General features: G+C 32.5%; 1 protein-coding gene across 1 annotated transcript in view; it reads left to right on the top strand.

Moving 5' to 3' along the window:
* The window catches only part of LOC108770554 (sorting nexin-8), a 26,170-nt gene extending 3,660 nt beyond the window's left edge, over window positions 1–22,510 (top strand). Inside the window, exons 2-9 of the mRNA XM_018522186.1 lie at window positions 572–699; window positions 15,009–15,141; window positions 18,378–18,568; window positions 18,736–18,853; window positions 19,541–20,000; window positions 20,498–20,714; window positions 20,988–21,176; window positions 22,235–22,510. Coding sequence (XP_018377688.1) covers window positions 572–699; window positions 15,009–15,141; window positions 18,378–18,568; window positions 18,736–18,853; window positions 19,541–20,000; window positions 20,498–20,714; window positions 20,988–21,176; window positions 22,235–22,318 — 1,520 coding nt within the window. The 3' untranslated portion in view covers window positions 22,319–22,510. The remainder of the gene's footprint in view (window positions 1–571; window positions 700–15,008; window positions 15,142–18,377; window positions 18,569–18,735; window positions 18,854–19,540; window positions 20,001–20,497; window positions 20,715–20,987; window positions 21,177–22,234) is intronic.
* Window positions 22,511–23,082: the final 572 nt, after the last annotated feature.

Raw genomic sequence — 23,082 nt, 5'->3', positions numbered from 1 at the left:
TATTTTAACAATTTTTGTTTATAACAATAAAACTAATAACAAATAAAATAAATAACCTATAAAAATGTGTTGCTCAATAAAACCAGAATGTTATAAACATAACTTTCACATGTATGTAGTTTATTTAAAGCAAAAATATTAATATATGTGTTTTATGCCCTTACAACCTCCTTAAATAGAGAACGACGTTGGGTTGAGGAAAAGGATTTTCCTCGAGAAAATCGACGCGGTAGATTTCTGTAAGGTGTGGTTTCTCATAAAGAAACGTAGAGAAAGTCACTTAGGTTCCCTTTAACAAAAGCACACTCGTTCACGGGACGACCGACCCGGTACGAACGCATGCACGTATTCCGTGTATATTTCGTCACGCGCGACCGACGAGAACGGTCGCAGGTAGAGCGAACGGACGCCGCGCTAGGAACGCCGCTCTCGAAGGCCTCGTTATAGCAGCCGTCGAGCGAGCGAGCGAGTGAGCGACGGTAGGACTTCATCGGGGAGACCTGTCTCTCTCTCTCTCTTTCTCTTTCTTTCTCTTTCTCTTTCTCTCACGTTTCTCTCCCGCAAATCCCAGGCTCTATACCGGCGTTCTACAGAGAAGTCTATGAGAAGGTCTGCTCGCCCACCAGCGGAAACGTGAAGCTCGAGGTGTTTAGGTCCCTACTCGTCAAGTCGCAGCTAAGCGGCTCCATCGTCAATCAGGTACGGCTCTTCTCTGGCTGCGTTCGGGAACGTCGCTTGGATGCCTCCGATGCCTCGGATTCATCATCTGTCCTTGTTTAACATTTAATGTTAAACAAAAACAGATGATGAATCCGAGGCATCGGAGGCATCCAAGTGACGTTTCCGAACGTAGCCTCTGTCTCGTTTATTTATTTATTTGTAGAACTGGATGTGTATATTATAAATTCACACGGAAAATATTGTTTAATTAATAAAGATCTAGCGTAAATCATTGAGGTTTTCCTTATTCACAATCAGTTGTGTGTAGGTATTTGCGGTCTTAATTTCTTCAGACTCTGCGTACATTGGAATGTACACCAAATTTGAAGACATTCGTTGAAATTATTTAATTCTATCGATCTCATTTGAGATCTGATGTACATAATAATGTATAATATGTTGGTAAAATAGTCAAAATTTTGAAGAAAATTAATTGTTTAATATGAATTAATTATTAAAGTGCGCATAAATAGAATTTAAAAACAATTTTTAACATGGTTCTAACAAAACTAGGTCTGAAGGGATTAAGACACTTTGTTTATTTATATTTATTCTATACACATTTAAAAAATCCAATTTATTTTAAATATTTTCCTTTTTAGAAAAAGGACTAAAACGCCATCGATATTGAGTGATATTATTGCTATCGATACGTAAATTTTACGTATCGATTGCTTTCTAGGAAAGTTCCTTCGCACTTCCGATTGCTGGTAGTCGAAACGTTAGAATGCAATACAAATACGATGATATCCTAAGAATAAAATTTGAATTATACTTACATGAAAGAAAATGATGTAATAACAGTATTAGTTAACAATAGTCTAATTGAAAATAATCTTGTTAATTCTATAATAATAACTAATAAAATAAATATGTCATGCTCTTATTCTAATAAAATATTATTTGTTTTTCATTAATATATTATTGTTAAGTGTATTTTCAATTAGACTGCTGTTAATACATTTTTTTTTCTATGTGCAATGTAATTTTAATTACAGTTTGTAAACAATGGGCGTGTCAAACGCTAAACTGATCAACTCCCCTTCTTACAAACTTGTTAATTTTAATATAAACGGAGTATACACTTAGTTTATAACTGCATCAATTTTCTTTGCTTTTTATATGTATTATGGAGTTGACTGTAACTTGATTTCTCGTCTAAAGTTAGATTCTTCACCGGTTACGATAAAGATGTCATTTATCTTCTTATCTCGTAAATCTTTCGAGAAATAAATGAAGAAAAGAGGAAGAAAGCATTCCGTCGGACGTTTACAAAGAAATACATTACGCCATGGAGTAAATCCGATAGCGAGTTTAAACGCAGCGAGCGTACTCTCGCGGGTTTCAGTTTCTAACGTGCGACCTTTCCCAAGAGAAATTTACCTGTATTGTGTTTGTTCTCTATTGCAACTGCGTGCACAAAACATTTATATATACCGAGATATATATTTTACATATCAAGAAACATATCCTAGTGAGAGAAACCTATTCTTCATATTTATATATCTTTTTCGATACTCGGACGATGTAAATAACGCTTTCGATTGCTATATTGAGTAAACGAACAATCTTCACTGATTAATTTAACGGGTATTGTTTTAATCCCTTAATACGTTTTCAAGCTTGATTATAGAGACCCTCTAATCAGACACGAGGAACGGAGACTCTAGTTAGAGACACTCTTTTACGGTCTCTTTATATTAAAAGTCTCTAGTTTCAGCAAAATCATAAGAAAGAGAGAGGAATATGTTGTGTCTCTTTCTAACCTTCATAGTTCTTGTGTGAATCATGATCCCGTAAGATACGTCTTTCTATAGTACGACTTTTAGAACATTATTAAAAATTATTGCAAAATGGTTGGGTGTGCAGCCCCATTTTGCAATAATTCTGCAGCCAAAGGCTACATAATGAAAATATTTCCGCGTGATGTTGAACGTCGAGCATTATGGGCGACAAATGTTGGAAAAAATGTGCGTTCAGACAGATGCTATTAACGCTATTTCTGTCATTCTATGCTTGTTTTGGTTGGAAAAATTGATTCTTTACAAAATAGATTAGTTTGCAAACGATTTTTAACGTATCGATACGCACATCGCCTGATGCCTATTCCTACAATGGCTACGTTCGGAAACGTCGCTCGGATGCCTCCGATGACTCGGATTTATTATCCGTTCTTGTTTAACATTAAATGTTAAATAAGGACAGATGATGAATCCGAGGCATCCGAGCGACGTTCCCGAACGCAGCCAATATTGACATTCGAATATTGGCGGGAATTGCTAAAAAATGACGAACCAATCAAAATTGGCGGTTCTCGTGTCGCGACTCTGATTAGAGGGTCTCTAGATTATACTAAGAAATAAATTTTTATCAGTTTTTTGTTTCTTAATAAACAATGAATGTTTTTTGTAGGTTTTCGCACTGAAAAAAAGAATATACTTTTCAAAAAATTCTAAATTTTAATACTTGTTTAATTAGTATTAACTGAATATAAACCGGAATGTAAACATATACTTATTTGGTACAAGAATTATTAATTTGACTTAAGTATCATTTTTTTATTGAATAAATATTTATTTACTGTAAGTAAATGTTTTGTTAATACTATTTAAACAAATATTTATTAAAAAATTTAGTAAATTTTTTTTAGTGTATCACCTTTCAATTTTTAGACATTTTGCTTTGAATGTGTTATAAATTCTTAATATTGTATCAGGCGAAAAATACAAAACCTTGAAAAAATTTATATTATGTAAGTACAAAAGAACTTACTTTCATATAATGCAGTAAGATTGAATAAAATATCCTTTATACGTATTACATAGGAAAAGAACTATTTTCTAATTGCTATATCTCGAAAAATAATCGTATCAAAAACGAAACAAAGTGCATTTTAAAGTTAAAAGTTGATTTTTAATTATCGTTTTCATTATTGTTTTTGACCTTTTTGACGTCATTGTTCTCAAAATCTGTAGATAATGAAATGTTATTAACCTTATATTCTTTTTCAGCAGCTAAAAATGCATAAGAATTACCATTCAAGTGTTGAGAAACAGAAACCTTATTGTTCCCAGTGTTATTAATAGACTTTTTTTTTATTGCCGTTGCTCCTATTGATTGGAGCTATTACTATTGAAGTCTATTTAAATAGACTTTAATCAGCAACGAACACTTTGCTATTCTTATTATTCTATTATATTATCTTATTATTCTTATCATTCTATTATATCATTCTATTATATTCTATTATATTATTCTACTATATATTGATCAGAATATATGTACTGATTTTCCGATTTTGTTTAAAAAACATTCGCAATATGTCGCTAGATAATGCGATTATCGATCTCTGCGAATAATGAGGAATAAATATACATCGTTAACAAAATAACCGTCCTTTGGTCGTCAATTTCTATTCCAGTATTGAATAAAATAATCAATCTTAACTGATTAACGTGAGACGGGCAACGTTCCTCAACGCACTAGAATTATTAAAATAATCGATTTCGGCTGCCATATCAAATAAACAAACAGTTTTAATTGATTAATTTGAGACGAACATATTTTAATTTCTTAACATAAATATCAAAATAATCAATTGATTAATTTGAGACGAGCATATTTTTATTTCAACATATCAAAATTATCAAAATAATCAACACTCTGCTACATAAATAACGATTAGACAATTATTGCTCACTCTTGCATGACGAAAATTTTCTCTAACAACTTTTTATCGTTTTTAAAATTATCACGCACGACGAACAAGAAAATTTCATCCGATTATCTTCATTCGACTTTCCACTTGAAGATAATCAGCCACTTTGACTAAACATATGTGTTAGAGTTCGTTTCCGCGAGCATGATAATGCAAAGCGAGCAGACAAGGATAAGATAATTGTAAAGTAGGAAAACGTCATTTGTGCTACAATTATGTATGTATAGGAAACGCGATGCCACGTCAACTTTGAAAACGACGTTAGGAGTGAAGAAATTCGCTCGAACGACTGTTACTTTTATTCGAGCGAAAACGATTCGAAAAGGATAATTTGAGTCGATCTACGCAATCCGGCTTTCTCATTAAAACCGCCTAACGTTTTCCTTTTCACATTTTTCGTGATTACCTCGTTGCGAAGAAAACTGACCGATCTAGGAACAAGTGGACCTCATTGCGCGATTGACAGGATAATTTGCTAGATCTATGGCGAAACTCTTCTTGTGTTAAGCAGCTCCTAAACGCTTAATATTATCATAATTACTTTGCTTGACAATATTATTGTACATATAGTACAATATTGTTGATGCCCCCCTTAAACAATTCAAAACAAACAGCTTGAAGGCTCGATATGGCTTCCAGACGATCAATATTATTGCACAATATTTGATATTATGTAATATCAAATATTGAACGCCCAGGAACCGCTTTATCCATGCCATGCATATACGTTTTAGTCGTTTTAGGTCGTTCCTCGCGGCGCATTCCGAAGGAAATCTCCAACTGTGCGTGTCTTTTAACGAAGATAATAATGAGCCAGTTGCTGTTTCTAAGCATTACTGGTGTTACTGGTATTTTACTGTTATTTAATGTACGCGAGTGCGCAAATGCCATTAAATCTGAAATCAGATGTATCTCTCAACGCGGCATAAGAAATTCCAAGGACTCGATTAATTTTTTTCTAGTATAAGTATTTCTTTTTTATTATTTATTACTCATATTCATATTGTTTCACACAATTTTATACTTGCGGTTTCGTTTCAGTGAGTCATCTCGTTTAGTAATGTCTTTGATTCAAAGTATTCGAAAGTACATATATTTGTATTTTCTTCCCTTGTAATATTTATTACACGGTATAAAAACGATTTTGTTAAAAACGATACTAAAGTATTTAAAAATTTAACTAGGCACACACACACACACATTTGAAAATAAGTTTTGTTAAACAAAATCAAAATATTATATAGGCCGCTCAAGCTGGTTGCTAGAATATCAAAACTTGTGCAGCATTGCTCATCAAGCTTGAGTATTTTACATAATTATATGTATATCTATCAATCGCCGATTAAATGCCTTTGGTATAATATACGAAGAGAACAGATTTCTAGATACTACACTGAGAAAAATAGTCTGGTTGGATTAAATAGTAATTTTCTGGTAGAAAATGGACGAACCAGAATTTTCTAGTTAAATCTGCTAGAATTCTAGTTGAGATAGCTACAATTCCGATTGATATAATTATTCTGATAAAAATAAGAATTCTGGTAGAATTCTATCAGAAATGTTGTATTAACCAGAATTCTGGTTATCTCAACTAGAATTCTAATAAATTTAACCAGAAAATTCTGATTCGTTCATTTTCAACCAGAAATTTTTTTTAGTATAAGGTGTATCTCAAAATTTAGCTAGATATTTATTAAACTATTAAAATAATTACGTAGGAAATTCAAACATGATGAACAATGTTGCAAAAAATTTTGATATTTCTAGCAATCTACATAATTATTGTAATGATTAAAGCAAAATTATTTTCAGATCCGTATTTAGCTACTAAATTTTTTGATACTGCAACAAAATCTTTTTTTGCATGTACAATTGTATTCTTTGCCTCAAAATATGGCATTGTTTTAGTACCACTGTAATAATTTGCCGTCCTCTAAAGATTAATATTCACGCGCGACGATACGTGACAGAAATATTTTTCAGAGTTATTTTCAATTCTTACGTTATGTAATTCCATCCCGATGATGTTAACCGGTTGCACCGGTACATCTATATCGTTGTCTCATCGTTGCAGTTCGCGTTCATCCTGTTTCCGTCTCCGTTTAATCTCATGAAAGTCGTTATCGGATGCCAATTATGTAGCTCGCAGCGCGAAAAGTTCCTAAAAACCGATTTAAATATCCAGGCGGCGTATCGACGGAGCCTTATCACCTTCAACGGCACGCCCGTCGATGATAACGCGCATGGACGCCCCTAATGGTACAAGATTACGTGGCAGGGTCACTCGTACCGTCGTGTGTAGTCTGTTGCTCCGCAACAATGTCACAGACACGCGTTCCAGCATGTTCACGAATAGCCTACTCATCTTTTATTTGATCGTTGCAGTGCACATTTAGACTTTATGCGCGCAAATTTTATGGAAAATTCCTTGGCTTGGAAACTTTCCATATAAATATGTAGTCCTCGAAAAAAATACCGACGCATTTTACGCGGAACAAAAAGTCGGATGTCTAATTTTTATTGCATAAAACGTTTATAATAAGATTTTTTAAAGAATTTGTTGTATAATCTATGCTTAAAATAGATATAATATCATTATATTATATATATAGTATTTTAAAAAATGTAAATCTTTTATGTAATTTATAAAGTAAATGTAATATTTTATGTAATATTTTATTATTCTGTGATTCTTAACGTAATGCGATCCTATTATTACGTGGATTATTTTATTGCTGTATACAGAAAGAATAGTTTTGTTAAAGTGTCTAACAATTAATTAGATACACGGAGAGAATTTTTTCTTAGAATTTACCCTGAAAATGTGACAATCGTGGGACAACATTGTATTTCGAAGAATTTTGATATAAATCTCTCTCATTCATTAATAAAACTACAATAAAGTATAAAATAAGTTTGATCAATTTTACTGAAGTGCATGGTAAAAATCTTTAAAATATTGTATTGTACCACAATCACCATATTTTCAGGGTAAATTTTAAAAGAAAATTCTCTCCGTGTACAAATCTGAGAATAACTATATTTGGATCATAAAAATAATTATGTAAGGCGCTCACACACACACAAAATAACTGGTTCCCACAATGTCAAAATTTTTTGAAGCATTGTTTATCATTTTTAGATATTTCAGCAAAAATATTTTTGCGATATGGATATTAGAAACCGCTATAAATAAGACTAGAATAAACTAATAGAATAATATACATTATTATATATATATTTTATATTGAAAAAGACAGACTGAATTAATTCTGGTGAATTTGGGAAATAAATTTGAGACTATATATGTGTATATATATATAGAGAGAGAGAGAGCAAATGAATCAGTCATTTTCAAGCAAAATATTTAAGTAACATTTTTTGAATATATTGCCAGCATTAAACATATTTGAGAATATAAATCGTGACATAAACTAAAGTAATTTGCTCGAAATTGTGTAAAAGAAATATAATTATATTATAATATCATTCATTTATATTTCCCCGGAGTTTATATTTACATTTCTGAATATAAAATTGCTGTGTAAAATTTCATCAAATTAAAGTTTCAAGAGATATAAATGTTCTGCTGAAATGTTAATCCACGTCCAATATTTTAAGCATATATGATAGCTTTAAAAAATTTTATAACGTTAATTAAGAACCTGTTTCGCAAAGGTTTCATGAAGAAATCGGCATGGCTCTGCGACACCCAGAAATGTCACATTGCATCGCGATGTCATTCATCGTGCCTGTCTCTCGTTCATTGTGCTAACAACACAATCAAAATAGCATTACGCAGGGCCGCGCCAAAGTGTTCCGTTGTCGCGAGCAGAATAGTAATTCTTTCAACTACAGGGTGTTTCAAGATTTATAACGCAATTTTTTGTGGCAATAATTCATCATTAAAATCATAAATATAAAAAAAAGAATAAATGCTAGCCTAATAAAACATGAAAATTAACGCTATTATTAAGTTAATTAATTAAAATTAAAAGAGATAAATATATGCCAATCACTTTTTACAATAATAGTTTGAATACCGTTATAAAATTTGCAAAACTTTTTTTTATAATTTATGTTTATGAAATAGATGTAATATTTTATTATTCTGCGATTTTTAATGCAATGTGAACCTACTATTTCATGGATTATTTTATCACTAGACGTTAAAAGTCACTATAAACAAAACCTTTCCAAGCAAAACAACAAGTCATTATGATATCAAAATAACGTCAAAGTGATGTCTAAATGACCCGAAAGTAATCATTAAAAGTCATTTTTCAATCATTTCCAATTCATTTTAATGTCATTTTGACGTTATCGTGACTTATTATTCTGCTTGAGTTAGGATAAATATTTTAGAATAACATACATTATTATGTATTTGCATTGTAAAAGATAGATGGAATTATTCCGCAATTTTGATGGAAATTATTCAGAAAATATCTGAATAATGCAATATATGTTAAGAATTTCTATAATTATGTGATATCTATCATATTTTTATATAGAAAGGAGGAAACTAAAAATACAAGCGTATCCCGTTCTAGGCTTTTACGGAGATAATTTACTCCGAAGATGTATAATTTTAAGCTACCTCTCAATTAAGTGCGATAAATTAACGTACGCTTGATACTTCCGCACACATACTTTAATATCCATTCCCAACGTTGATGCACGCTGAAAATAAGCGCGGCGTACAACAGCAGCCGGCACGTTTTAATGCGGGTCGTCTTCCTGCTAGGTAGGTGAAATCGTTTGATTGCCGTCTTCCGCATTGGCACGCAATGTATGGTACTTTTATATTGAAAACCGCTCTCTGTTTTATATCGAAAACCGCCGAAACGAACGTCTTCCGTTTCTCTACAATACGCGGTTAAGGTTTTATGTATCCATCTCAAAGCATTATCACAAATACATATACAAATTTCATAGATTGTTCTATAAATTAGAGTATCTGTGTAAAATATTTGAGTACACTTTTCTTATTGGTTTAAAAGTTGTTTAATTTTTTGTTTGTCTTAATTTTTATGTAAAATCGCATTTTGTAGTATTTATTTGCAAATTTGATGAAGAAGTAGCATTACAAATTAAATCAAATTTTTTTTATGTATATCTGCTAATAAAACTTTAATAAATATTTATGCAAAAATTCATTTGGATTCACTTGTTTAAAAATTAATAAATTATTTACCTAAAACTGCAACAAAATACATATTTATCATTGTACTGCATAAGTCAATATAAGCCAGATAATTTATTGTTTTGTTTTTCGCAACTGGTATCAGCGTGTATTCACGACCAAAATATTTTGGCTGCTTTGGCTTTTTAAATTGATTTTTTGACTGATATTTTTAGTTGATACCCAGTAAAAACATTCTTAAAACATCTCTCGCAGTTATCAATCGCAGTTATTCTCGCGGTTATCAATGGTTACGTTCAGCAGGAAAATCAGCTTTACAATTTTTGTAAGATTTTTTATATAATTGATTTATACATTTAGATTTAACGAGAAATTAAAGGGAAGACCAATCATACGAAAGAATTTTACAATAGTTGCAAAAGCTGCTTTTTTGCTGAACGTAGCCATATACGCACAATCCTCAGAATAAGTTGCGATTGATCGCTAACTAATAAACAATTTTTCATTTCATCAGTCAAACATACAATAATTGTCTTTCTCGCGTTAGACACTTCTGCGAGAATAAACACCTAAACGAGACGCGTGTCGGACATGTGTATAGTTTCAATCGTGTCGCCGTCGTGTTACAACTCGCGATGGGATGTTTGAGCATCGTCTTTTCAGATTACACGCCTCGGATACGCAAATGGGAGATGATGACGAGTTGCGGCGTGGTCGATTCAGTGGCTGTGCATAATTATCTCGCATAGAGATGTTGCGTGACAGCGAGCGCACACGACACGAGCTCTCATTACACCAACACCGCATATCTCGCTTCACGTGTGTCCTTACACACAGATATCTGCCGCTGTAACTCGCGATTGCATCGAACTATTGACACGAATGTTAGCACACTCCCACGTCCTCGAGAGCACCCTCGTCTCTCCTTTCTAAAAATAACCTCTGCGAAGAATGCAGAAGTTATTTTTCAAAATGAACATATGTAATATTGTACATTACGAACAGAATGAGTTTTTTACTCAAGTATCTAAAAGTTTAGTTAGGTATGGTTCCGAAAATAATTTTGTTGGATTGTTAAAAAATAATTATGTAGAATGCTTAAGTGTTGATGACAAAGACTGCAAAAAGTTTTCATATTCTAGTAACTAGCTTGAGCGTCCAATATAATTATTTGGGTGAATCAACATAAATGTTTTCAGATTTATATAATTATAGAACAGGAACGTTTTATAATATAATAATATTTAAAAAATAGAAAGAATATATAAAACTAGCTACAGAAAGAATAATTTTGCTGAAGTATCTAAAAGGATTAGATACTTCAGCAGTCTTTAGATATGTAAATATAAGTCTAAAAATAATTTTGTATTATTATCGAATTATGAAGAAAATTCAAACATGATGATAACGCTGAAAAAATGTTAACTTTCTAGCAAGCAGTTATTTGAGCGAACCCGTTCTTTTCGTGTATCAAAGGCATTAATCGCAAATTCAATAAAAAAATTCTCTAACGTTTTTCGGACTCGTATTACACGAATTATGCAACGCACTGATTACACAAAAAGATTCGGTCGATATTATACGAGCATTGCGAGGGATAAACCGCTAAGGGAATTACGGGGCAGTACTGTTAAATTTTTATGTAATTCCCATAGTAATGCCCTGTGTTGCGTGACTGACAAATTTCCTAACCTAAATAGTCGTCAACTTTAACAACTATGATCTCTAAAATTAGTAACATACTAGAGTTTCTTCCATCCTTAAAAATTCAAATTATACTATAAAGAGTGAGAAATTGTCAGTGATTAATTGTAACTCCTATTACATACGAGTAAAAAACTTGGAAATTCTTTACGAGGATTTGAAATTAATAGCGAACCAACATTGTAATAGTCACACAAAAATCAACCATTTCACAAGAACTTTATACGATTTCATACTCAACTTTTTATATTAACTGACCATCGCACATTATAATTGGACTGAGATTTAATCTGTTATAATTTTTAAATTGTAATTTTTAACTTATTTAACTCCCGACTTAAAATTGTATAGTAGAACATACTGAAGAAGGCTGAATATCGGCCGGAATGTCTATGAATTTCAATTTGGAATGATTATTTTAAATATATGACATCGCAAAAAATAACCGGCTGTATGCTCCTTTTTTAACTTTTGTCTAATACTGCCCACTACTGCTCAGTAATTCCTACTGATTCTCAAGCAATGCTTCAAACAATTCCCTCAGCGGTTTACTTTTCAAAGCACTGTTATTCTTTCTTTCTCTTGAATCTTATCATAATTAAGATAATAAGGAAGCATTCTTGTGTTTGAAATTCCAAGCTTGCGGACACGATGTCTCGAGATAAGGTTTAGTACGATACTGCTCTCTCATCTCTCTCTCACATATGTTCCATTATAAATCTGTTTATTTTGTATAGTAAAGCGATTTTGAGTATATCCTATATACCTGCACACATGTTGTATTAAATAGGTGATCTTCCTTCGTTTTCTTGCCTCCTTTTGACCTTTTTCCTTTTTCTCTACACGTAGTATATCCTATATACCTGCACACATGTTGTATTAAATAGGTGATCTTCCTTCGTTTTCTTGCCCCCTTTTGGCCTTTTTCCTTTTTCTCTACACGGAAAAAAAATTTACTTGTTTCAAGTAAACGTATTTTCTTGAACTGTAATTTATTGATTGAAAGAATTAATTACTTGCCCCACAATAAATTTGTTTTTTGTTCCAATAAAATATTATCCTGAATCTCTCTCTCTCTCTCTCTCTCAAATAATTTATCAATATGAAGAAAATATTTTATTCTAATAAAAACAATTACTTGTCAGTAGAAAATTGTTTTATTAAATAAATGTCATCTAATAAATGTCATTACTTGAATCTGATTGTTGTTAATAAGAGAACATTTTTCTTAAATTTATGACATGAGTATTAGAAATTGTACATTGATTAATAATAATAATAATAATAATAATAACTCGGGAGGCAGCCTCCAGCTGGGGCCACCAGCGACATGCAGACTAGGTCCATTGTGTCTTTCCGGCCATACTAACTCCAGGTCAGGTCAGACCTATCTTCCTCCAGAAACGGAGATCCCTGACCTGGAGTTGACATATCTGCTCGGGTTCAAAGAATACCGAGCGCAATAGAAGCTTTCTGTGTCCAGCGGTACATTGATTACTTTTTATAAAATATAATTTTTATTTCAAAAAGCAATTTTTTGGTTACCAAAAATATTTATTAGTAACGAGAAAATTGTTCCATAAATTAATTAAATGCCTGCTAGGGACTATTTGAGAAAATTATTTCCTTGAATCAAATAATTTTTTTTTTAAACAAGTAAACTTTTTTTTCCGTGTACAAATAAATGGAAAGAACGATTTTGCTGAATTATCTAAAAATTTAGCTAGATACAGATTTGAAAATAATTTTATTGGACCATCGAAATAAACATGTAGGATGCTTATGCATAATGAACAATATTACAAAAAGTTTAGATACCTAAGTATAATTAGCTTGAACGTCCTACATAATTATTTTAGTAATCTATATAACAACATTATTTTTAAACTTACATTTATAAGGTAAATTTTAGATAGCAAACCGTTCTTTCTGTATACATTTTACACAGCACAGATCTCCAAGAGATGTCCTAAAGACATCTAGAAGACGTCTTTTGCAAGTCGTCTTAAGAATACTCACAGTACGTTCCTCGGCTAAAGTATGTTGTGGGATACTTTTTTTCTCTTCTCTGTTTAAGACTCCTCCCTGTTCCCTATGAATATTTCCGCTTGTGCTTCTTCTCACCGATGTTTCTGTGTCCCGATTGCCTTCCTCGTTATTTGCGAGCTCTATCATGTTCTTCCGTCGAACGGAACATGCACTCGTGCATGCATGATTCGTGGCTCGTGCGACGCGAGACGACTCGCCGATTCCCGTTGTTTACTCGCAATTCGCACATGCAGCTAAAATGGGGAATCTATTACTGTCTCAGGCTTTCCTCTTGGCTTGAACTTGATTGGCGATTAAGGTTTAACGACACTCGAGAGAGCAACGAGAAAGCGAGGGTGCTTGCAATGGCGTAGACAAGACAGCCTGTTCTTTTCGATTGCACTTTCTATGCTCATCTCTTAATTTTTCTCCTGCAAAACGTTAGTCGTTTCACCGTAATCATACCTACTCTTCTGTTCGAAGTATGAACGATATAAAGTCACGTATATATTTACGCTTTTTTTAATTTTATTATTATTAATGAAAGAAATACTGTATCTTTTATTCTATTATAATTTATTATTAATACAAGACCTACAATTGTAGAGACACAAACACTAAGTAATGCATTTTTCACATCTCAAATTGTGGGATAATAAAATTATAAAAGAAGAGAAGGAAAGATTTTTGTTCTTTATATTTACGCCTCTGGATGCACTTTTGTATTCAGCGTGAGTTCACATGCACTCGCGTCCGTTCATTGCGGTTTCTTTGAGTACGTACGGGCGCGGGCGAGGAGACAAGAGAGAGAATTTACGCTTGCAAGCAAGCAGGAGCAATACAGAGGACACTGAGAAAAGGAGAGACACATGAGTGCATGAGGATGGAAATAGAGGCAGAATGGTGCTGCAAGATAGAAAAATCCTCGGAATGCAGTTACTTTCATTTATGGCCTAATCCTTAGGCTTCTCTCACAAAGAGTTTACCGTTGTACCGTTACTCGGGCACGAAGTCCACTGTGTAGAAAGAACGGTTTTGCTCAAGTATCTCAAAATTTAGCTGGATATAAATCTGCAAATAATTTTGTTGAAATTATCAAAATAATTATATAATTCAAACTGGTTGCTAGCACGTTAAAATTTTTTGCAGCATTGTTCATCATACTGTTAAATTCATAATGTTAAATTATATTCAATTTGAGTTATTTTTAATCAGTTCTATAGGTCGCCACAATACGTTGTTAATTTAACTAAAACAATAGAGTTAAATAGTTTAGCTCAAGGAAATTATTAAATTTAATTCAAATTTGGTTTATTGTTATTTGTTAAGTGTGTTAATATTAATGTTTACTTTGAAACTAATCACAGAATTCAATTAATTTAATTACATTTTAATACGCGTGGAAGTTAAAAATAATAAAATATTATTTTTTAACTCAAGAGGAATTGAGTTACTATTGCTCCTTTAATATCTGACAGTATGTTTAAGTTTCCTATATAATTATTTTGATGGTCCAACAAAATTATTTTCAGATTTGTGTCTGTATGTTCAGTTAAATTTTTTAATACTACAGTAAAATCATTCGTGTATATACGATCATTGGAACATTATTTCCTTATATCTTTAACAATAAAAACCAGAATAGATATAATCGAAACGACCCTTTAAAATTTTTTCTCTATTCTTCTTTAGATATGGAAGCTAGTGGACAGCAAAACAGGTTATCTAACGAGAAGTGGATTATACAAGGGTCTCGCTCTCGTCGCCTTTGCTCAACAGGGAAAGCAACCGAGCGATAAGCTTCTGGAAAACTCCGAATCCCAAGGTTAGTAAAATTTTAATTATTACTCTCCGATTTGTTGAAGTATCAGGCGCGTAATGGTTCTTGTATATTAGATGAATAATCGGCAACGAGCGATATTTAATGAAAGCTTTGTTTTTTCGCACGTGACGATGTAAAAGAAAACTTTCATTGAATTCATTTATTTCTCTTCATTCATCGCTCATCGCGTCCAGAGTTTTTAATAAACATAAGTCTCTAAATAATATTAAAATATTTAATTCGGTGAGTACGCTTATTTTATTTATTATTTTGTCAATATTCTGCTAAAGAAGGTTTTTAAGTATTTTTATTAAGAAATAATTTCGTAATTTTAAAATAAAGTAAAGGCTTCGCTTGATTGTTCTCGCTACGCTTTTGTGTGAAAAAATTTTAACGATGGTAATTGTGACCAAAGAAATTGTTAAAATGTATAAGTAATGAACGTGATAAGACGAACACGGATAAGAATTTCGCATTCGTGCTAAACTCGCTTCGGTACTTTTTTTTACAGTGATTCTCTTACGGTATCTCTTTTATAGCTTAAGTAATTTGCTTCGCAAACAAGAGAAGTCATATACATAGTCTTCCGTGCCGTTAACACAGTCCGTATATAGACTGCGATGAAAGTAGGTCTTGAATAAGTCTATTATCAGACAGGTGTTTAAATAATGCACAAACGTGCCTCTGCTGCATATCAAGAAACCTGTAGGCGTTACCGGAGTCATTGACCGGCAAAATCATTGCCGTTTTGCTTATCGCTAGAAAGCGTACTATCGCGATTCAAGAAAATTGCGTTGTAACTTTCCGTTGAAATACCGTTTACACACTGTGCTGCGTGTGATGTATATATTTTTTATTGTTAATTGTTATTTGTTAATTTATTTATTATTATACTAATTTATTTCTAAATAATTATTTATTTGTTAAAAAAAATATTCATTAAAAGAAATAAATTTTAATATTATATATAGACTTGTTCTGTGTATTAATATTATATTTTTTCACACGTTTCTCTATATAAATATAATATATTAACTCTCATTAATATTCATTTGAAAAGCGGTCATTTTGTAAGAATTGAGTTTGTTATTTTTGCTAGAATTCACATTTTTCAAAATATTCTTGCATTTTTTGTTCGATAGAAAATTATAATATAATTGGAACAACTTTGGTATGAAAATATAAGAACCAATTTTGTGACCTATTCTTGTTTTAAAATCATACAATATCATCACTTTTATTATACAGCGGTGAATTATAAATGCACGGAACGAAGGCGGCTTTATGAAAGTCAAGTCGTGAATGGTAAAACTGTGGGAACATAATAAGCCTGGCTGTACACAGCCAAGGTATGTCAGCTCACGGAGTCAGGAGACTCCTTCGTTATCGAGGTTACGACGACGATGATTATTTGCCAAGGTGTAGGAACTACAATACCGCGAGATCTCGCTCGTCTCGTAAAATCGACGAAGTAGAACACGTCGGAAAGAGTACGAAAAGAGAAGATACGCTCTTCTTTCCTTTCTTAAATGATTGTTCGATTTATTACCGTAATTTTGACTTTATCTGTCAGCATCGCGAAAATAGATGATCTGATTAGGCGGTATCAAAAAAGTGAAGGAATTGTTGAATTACTGGATCTAGTAGCGTTTTACATTTATTCACACGCGATAAGAATAAAACAATGAAAAATACTAGGACACTTGCAGTACTAAGAAAAAGAGGCAAAGTGCAATTAAAATGAGAGAAATCAAGATATGAGATGAAGATAAAATAAATTCTTTTCAAAGAATATGCTTTTTGATCCGTTTATATATTAAACTTTTGTTTAATTAAATCATGCTTAAATTTTACTTTTATAAAAAGGGCACAATTAAAATGAGAGGAACAAAGATATTGACGAAGCGAAATAAATATTCCTGAAAAAGTATGCATTTTAATCTGTTTTATTAAATAGACTTTGTTTTATTACATTTTTTTTGTTACTTAATTAAATTAACTTTACAATATAATATATTATATATATAGGACCGTATATGTGAACAAATTATAGAAATCAAAGCCTTAAATGGTCTAGCTGGATCTTAATGCTTGTATGATTCTTATGTGAATTTATATACTACGTAATTTATATACTACGTAATTCCTAGAAACGCGCGCCGAAATGATTTTTCGGTCTTGGAACGCTAACTCTATTAAACTATCGCAGTAATATCACAAGTTAAATTGACTAGCAATTTCACAAATTTTTTATGCTTATTCACATCTTCGAAACGATCTTAATAATGTTGAATGACATATTAAAATCTGTAAATAATTAATTTTTATTGCAAAAATATTACCTCGGCCGGGAGTCGAACTCGGATCTCTTGCATTCCGTGCGAGATTGCCTCGGAATGCAAGAGATCCGGGTTCGACTCCTGGCCGAGGTAATATTTTTGCAATAAAAATTAATTATTTACAGATTTTAATATGTCATTCAATATTATTAAGATCGTTTTGAAGATGCGAATAAGTATAAAAAATTTTTTTAATTTTTGATGCTTATTCGCATCTTCAATTTCTCTAGTCAATTTAACTCGTGATATTACTGCGGTAGTTTAGTAGAGTTAGCGTCTCAAGACCGAAAAATCATTTCGGCGCGCGTTTCTAGGGGACTACATACGTAGTATATAAATTCACATAAGAATCATACAAGCATTAAGATCCAGTTAGACCGTTTAAGGCTTTGATTTCTATAAATTAACTTTAATTAATATTATTTTCATAAATATATTCAATGTATAATTAAAACGAGAGAAATAAAGATATTTGTTACGAGACGAAATAAATATTCCCAAAAGAATGATTTACGATTTTTTATATATTAAATTTTTACTTAATTAAATCTCTCTTTTAATAAATTTTATTTAAATTGTAAATAGATAAAGTGAAACATATTTCATTTGTGTATTTAATCGTGGATTATGAATGTAAAATTAGCAAAGATTTGAAAATACGCGATGAGAGATTAAAAAAGATCATGAGAGAGCGAAAAGGAGAACATATTCTCGAAGCCTAGAAACGTTCGGTCACCCTGTCATACTTGAGAGGAGCTTAATTCGTTGGACTTAATGTATATCAATCAAATTCTATTGCTACTAAGTAATTGTGCAACTTTCGTCTCCGCTAAATACGGCCGGTCGGTGGCAGTCAGAAAATCGCATCGTTCGCTCGAGAGGATCTTCTTATATTCGCAGAATTACCCGTCCCTGTTCTGGGAGATCTGTCGGAAGTGACGCTTCTGGCGCAGAGGCTACACCGAGGCAATCCCGCAAAGCTGAATCACACGTACTCGGACATCTGTAATCTGGACACTATCGAGGTCAACCTCGTTCCCGAGAAGAAGGGCATCTTCCTGAAGCACGTGGAGTATCAAGTCACCAGCAAGGTATTACCGGCGCTCACATTTCCGTCCGTAGAGACACGAAAGGACGTAGTGCTATTATTTAGATTGCTTTAATAAAACCTTATCTAGATTCTATCGTGACGAATAAGAGAATTATGCCGTGATGAAGAACGTGAGCTCACGCGGATGAATTTCATGTTTTTTTTTAGAGGTTCAATTCTGTGGTCTACAGGCGTTACAATGATTTTGTGTCGTTATACGATCTGCTCCTGGCTCGGTTTCCCTACAGATTGATCCCGAAGTTACCCCCGAAGAAAATCGTCGGAGGTGAATACTCGTACTTATACATAATTGAATATAAATTCGAAAAAAATTACATAATTTTGTAATTATGAAGAAAAGAACAATTTTGCTTAAGTATCTTAAAAAAACTAGTATCTAAACATAATTTAGTTGGACCATTAAAATAATTACATAGGATATTCGAGCATAATGAGTATTATGAATGATGTTGCAAAAAGTTTTGATATTCTAGCAATTAGCTTCATCGTTTTATATAATTACTTTGATTATCTAACAAAATTATTTTCAAATCTCTCACAAAATAATATTGACGTTATAATTTCATACTCAGCAGTGTAACTGTTACGCAAAACATGTGTTATATTGCATTTATATTGTTGAGTGTGAAATTATAATATTGATATAATGTTACATTATTTTAGTTAGTATTTACTGGACTGTATTTAATATTTTGCATACTTTACTCTCTAAATTCTTTAAAGTAAATCTCACTTTAAAGAGTGAAAATTGAGCTAGTCTTGAAAAAAAATGGCTCAATTTTTTCAATCTTTAAGTGTAAGATTTCACTCTTTAGAGTGAAATTCACTCTAAAAATTTTAGAGAGTAGCCATTCTTCCTATATAGGAATTTATAAGCAATCGCAATACTATGATTGATAACAGGAAATATTCTCAAAGAACCCGTTTTTTTCTTTATTTCGCCCCATTGCAGCGGATTCACAATTTCTCGAAGAGAGGCGGCGTTCTCTTCTGCGGTTTCTCACGCTGATCGCCCGCCATCCGGTGGTGAGCGAAGATCCGATTGTGCAGTTCTTCTTCACGTACACCGGCGACGAGACGCAGCACAAGATCCGTGATGTGTTCAGACGTGTGCCAGACGAATTTGCCACGTCCGAGCTGTCGTCGAGAGCGAAAGAGCTGATGCCGCCCGAAACGCTGACCGAGTTCGCGAATAGCCGTGATCAGGTACGCGTGATACTCCTCGGGATTTCCCGGCTGAAACATATCGCCGACAGCTTGGCGATCAGGTCGCACAATTATGCGGTGGACATGGCCGAGCTGGGCAACCAGTTGAGCACTCTAGCTGCGGAACAACACGGCACCGGTACTTGGGTCACCGGTGGTTCCAGTCTTTGGCAAGACATGAAGAAGGGTTTTCACGTAATCTCGAAGTAAGAGTCTGATATCGATAAGAAAAGTGCGATTTAGATTTCATGTTATCTTTATTATGTAATCGTTGTGTTTTTGCGTTATAAAAATTAGGTTTCGATAACGAAGGTGCTTGAGATTTCACGCTCCTATTGCACGATACACGATCTATGGTGAAAATCTTTTTCAGAATTTTTGAATAATTTTATAACCTTTTAGAAAATTTCTTAGATTTTTTTAATACTAATTGGGACATTTTGCAGAAGAAGCCGAGAACAGTCTACATCTTTTCTAGAATTTTTACATAGAATATTTCAAAATATATAACAAATTGTAAGAAAAGACGTAGACTTCCTTGGTATTTATGTAATTCAATTTGTGTAATAATTCTGCCAAAGCGAAAAATTTTCACCATATACAATCGTTCCTTTTAATTTTGTATTATTTATGTATTTTAGAAGAACTTAATTTTTAAGCTTCTGTGATCGCTTTTAATTGTAGAATAAACGTTAAATTTTAGAGAGTTCAACCTGCTGTCAACCAGAGCACTCCAGCAAGCGGTTAGAGAGGAGACTATGGTCTGTGAGAGGCTTAATCTCCTGCTTGACATTTTAGTCGCACACAGGATGTTGTGTGAGAGACACGAGCGAGGCGTTAGCACCGATCATCAACGCGCTCTGTCTACGATGCTATCTCTCAAGAAGCGACAGATGCAAGGCGTTATTCGCGGTACCGATGTACGTGTCTACTTAAGATTTATTAAACAGTAAACTATGTTCCGCGCTCATCACGCGGATTATAATTGGCGCGGTAATTTTAACCAGCAATCGCGTTGTCGCAATTGTATAATTACTCGTCGAGGCAGTATAATCTGTGAAATCGCAGAGATTCGCCGTTATAAGGAGTAAGCGTAACTTCCTACGATCTTACGCAATCTGTCATAGTTAACGAACACGCGATGCATGTTCATTTCATGAAGAGTGTCACGCGATTTTGTCATATGCTCACAGGCCGACACTGTCGAATACCTCGAGAACAAGATGGTCTCCCAGGAATCCGTAATTGCCAATGTCGAGCTGAGGAATTGTTTCTCGCTGCTCTGTCTGCACATGGAGACTCAGCTCGTTCATGCGCACCTAGAGATACTTGCCACCGTGCTACAGAGTCTCGTGAGTGTGCAGATTCGCGGGCATTCTGAGGTAAATATCGCCAGTCCTCGGTAACTCAGGTATTACACTTGTCAACAAAATTATCCCAGCACGGAAATTTATATCAAAATTTCGTAAACTTTGAATAAGCATAACTCCGTGAAAAATTGTCGAACATTTTTTTAACAATAGAGTCTGCAGTATTTTGAGGAGTTTTTTTAAATAGATTAATTTATTCTTTCTCTTCTTGTGTGCCGTATTTAAAAAAATGAGGACGTGTTACGTCTCCAAAAAATTGCATAATTGACACTTTTATGAGCTGAAATGAATTTTTTTCGCGAATGTCATAGTGACAATTTTATCGTTTGCTTCCCGAATGATAACTGGAATAAGTTGAGAGTAAGTACTATTAGTATATATATATATATATATATATATATTGTAAGTACTGTAATGTATGGTACTGTACTTTTATTTACAATGTAATTACTTGTAATTTTTATTTGAATAGAGTACTAACAGTATTTATCGTACCCCAATAAAATTTTGATATAAATTTTTCTATTGCGATAATTTTGTTGAGTGTATATTATTTTATAATATTATCGCATTTGTATAACAACGACATAACTCAATAAACTAAATTTTTCAAAAAATAAGTTTGAAATGTTTTAAAATTTGTCATTAAAATTTTATAATGTCAATACTGTTGAAATTTAATTTTGGTGTAATAACTAATTATAGAGAAATCAAAGTGTTTCTTTATGTTTTCATTCTTTTTCTGCACGCAACTCGAAATGACAATTTTTTAGTTATGTCGTAGCAAATAAGCGTTATATTATTTGTTGATTAACGAACATGTTCATTTTGCAAACGAACACAAACGAACCGAAGAAGTCTCGGTGAGTTGTTGCACAATTTTGATACCTACGAAATTTTCTTTTGTATTTTCTTTTTATCTCTGTAATATAATACTCTATTCTGTTTATTGCTACTCTATATTGTTTTCTGTTACATACGTGCTAAGCAAATATCTTTAGTGCTAGAACACACACGCATACATCATCGGATTTGCGATGGAAATTGCTGATGCAAATGTTTGTTTACAGTTGGCTGAAGTGTGGAAACTAATCGAACCGACGATTACAAAGTGTTTGCCCGAGAAGTTAGCAAGTGGGTCCAATGGAGGATAGCACAGGAGTACCAAAGTTTCGTATATATCCTGACAGATCATGCGTTGCCAAATAATTGATAATCGAAACTTGTATACAACTCCCAGTAAACATGACTGTTGATGATAATATGCCGAAGACGGAAAGAAGAAAGTGCAAAATCTTAAGTTGTTCCACACAGTGATTATATAGATTCTATGTCTATTTACTAGAGATGGGTATTATTTGATATAAATGCATTAAAAATGGAAATATAAAATGCAAAATGTCTATTTATATATTTTTTTGTTTTATTTCATAAAAGATTTTTAGCAATAAAACATAATCCCTTAAAAAAAATAAGTTTTTCAAAGAAGGAATCATGTTCCATTGCTTACATTAAATAAAAAATTATTATAGTAATAAATATTAAATCAAAAATTATAACAGTAAAAAATATTAAGAATAAAAATTAAAATATAAATGTAAGATAAATCTTTAAAATTAAATATAAGAATATAAATATTAAAAAAAATCATTTTTATTTTGAAAATAGACATTTAAAAATCTATTTTATATTTTCTATTTTAAATAAGTGTCTAACACCCGTTTTATATTTTTAAATGGAAAGATTACAACTATTTTGCATTTTCTATTTCAATACTGAATAACCATTTTACCCATCTCTGCTATTTACATATAGGTTTCACATTTCTCTAAATGTATAGATTCTTGTGGCATTTGTGTATTTCTTGATTATCAAATGATTAAATATCACGCACGATATTTAACCGAAGATATTTGTT

This window comes from Trachymyrmex cornetzi, unplaced genomic scaffold (genome assembly GCF_001594075.2).
Source record: "Trachymyrmex cornetzi isolate Tcor2-1 unplaced genomic scaffold, Tcor1.1 scaffold129, whole genome shotgun sequence".
Classification (NCBI taxonomy): Eukaryota; Metazoa; Arthropoda; class Insecta; order Hymenoptera; family Formicidae; genus Trachymyrmex; species Trachymyrmex cornetzi.
Note: the sequence above shows the minus strand (reverse complement) of the source record. Positions and strands in the feature narration are given on the sequence as shown.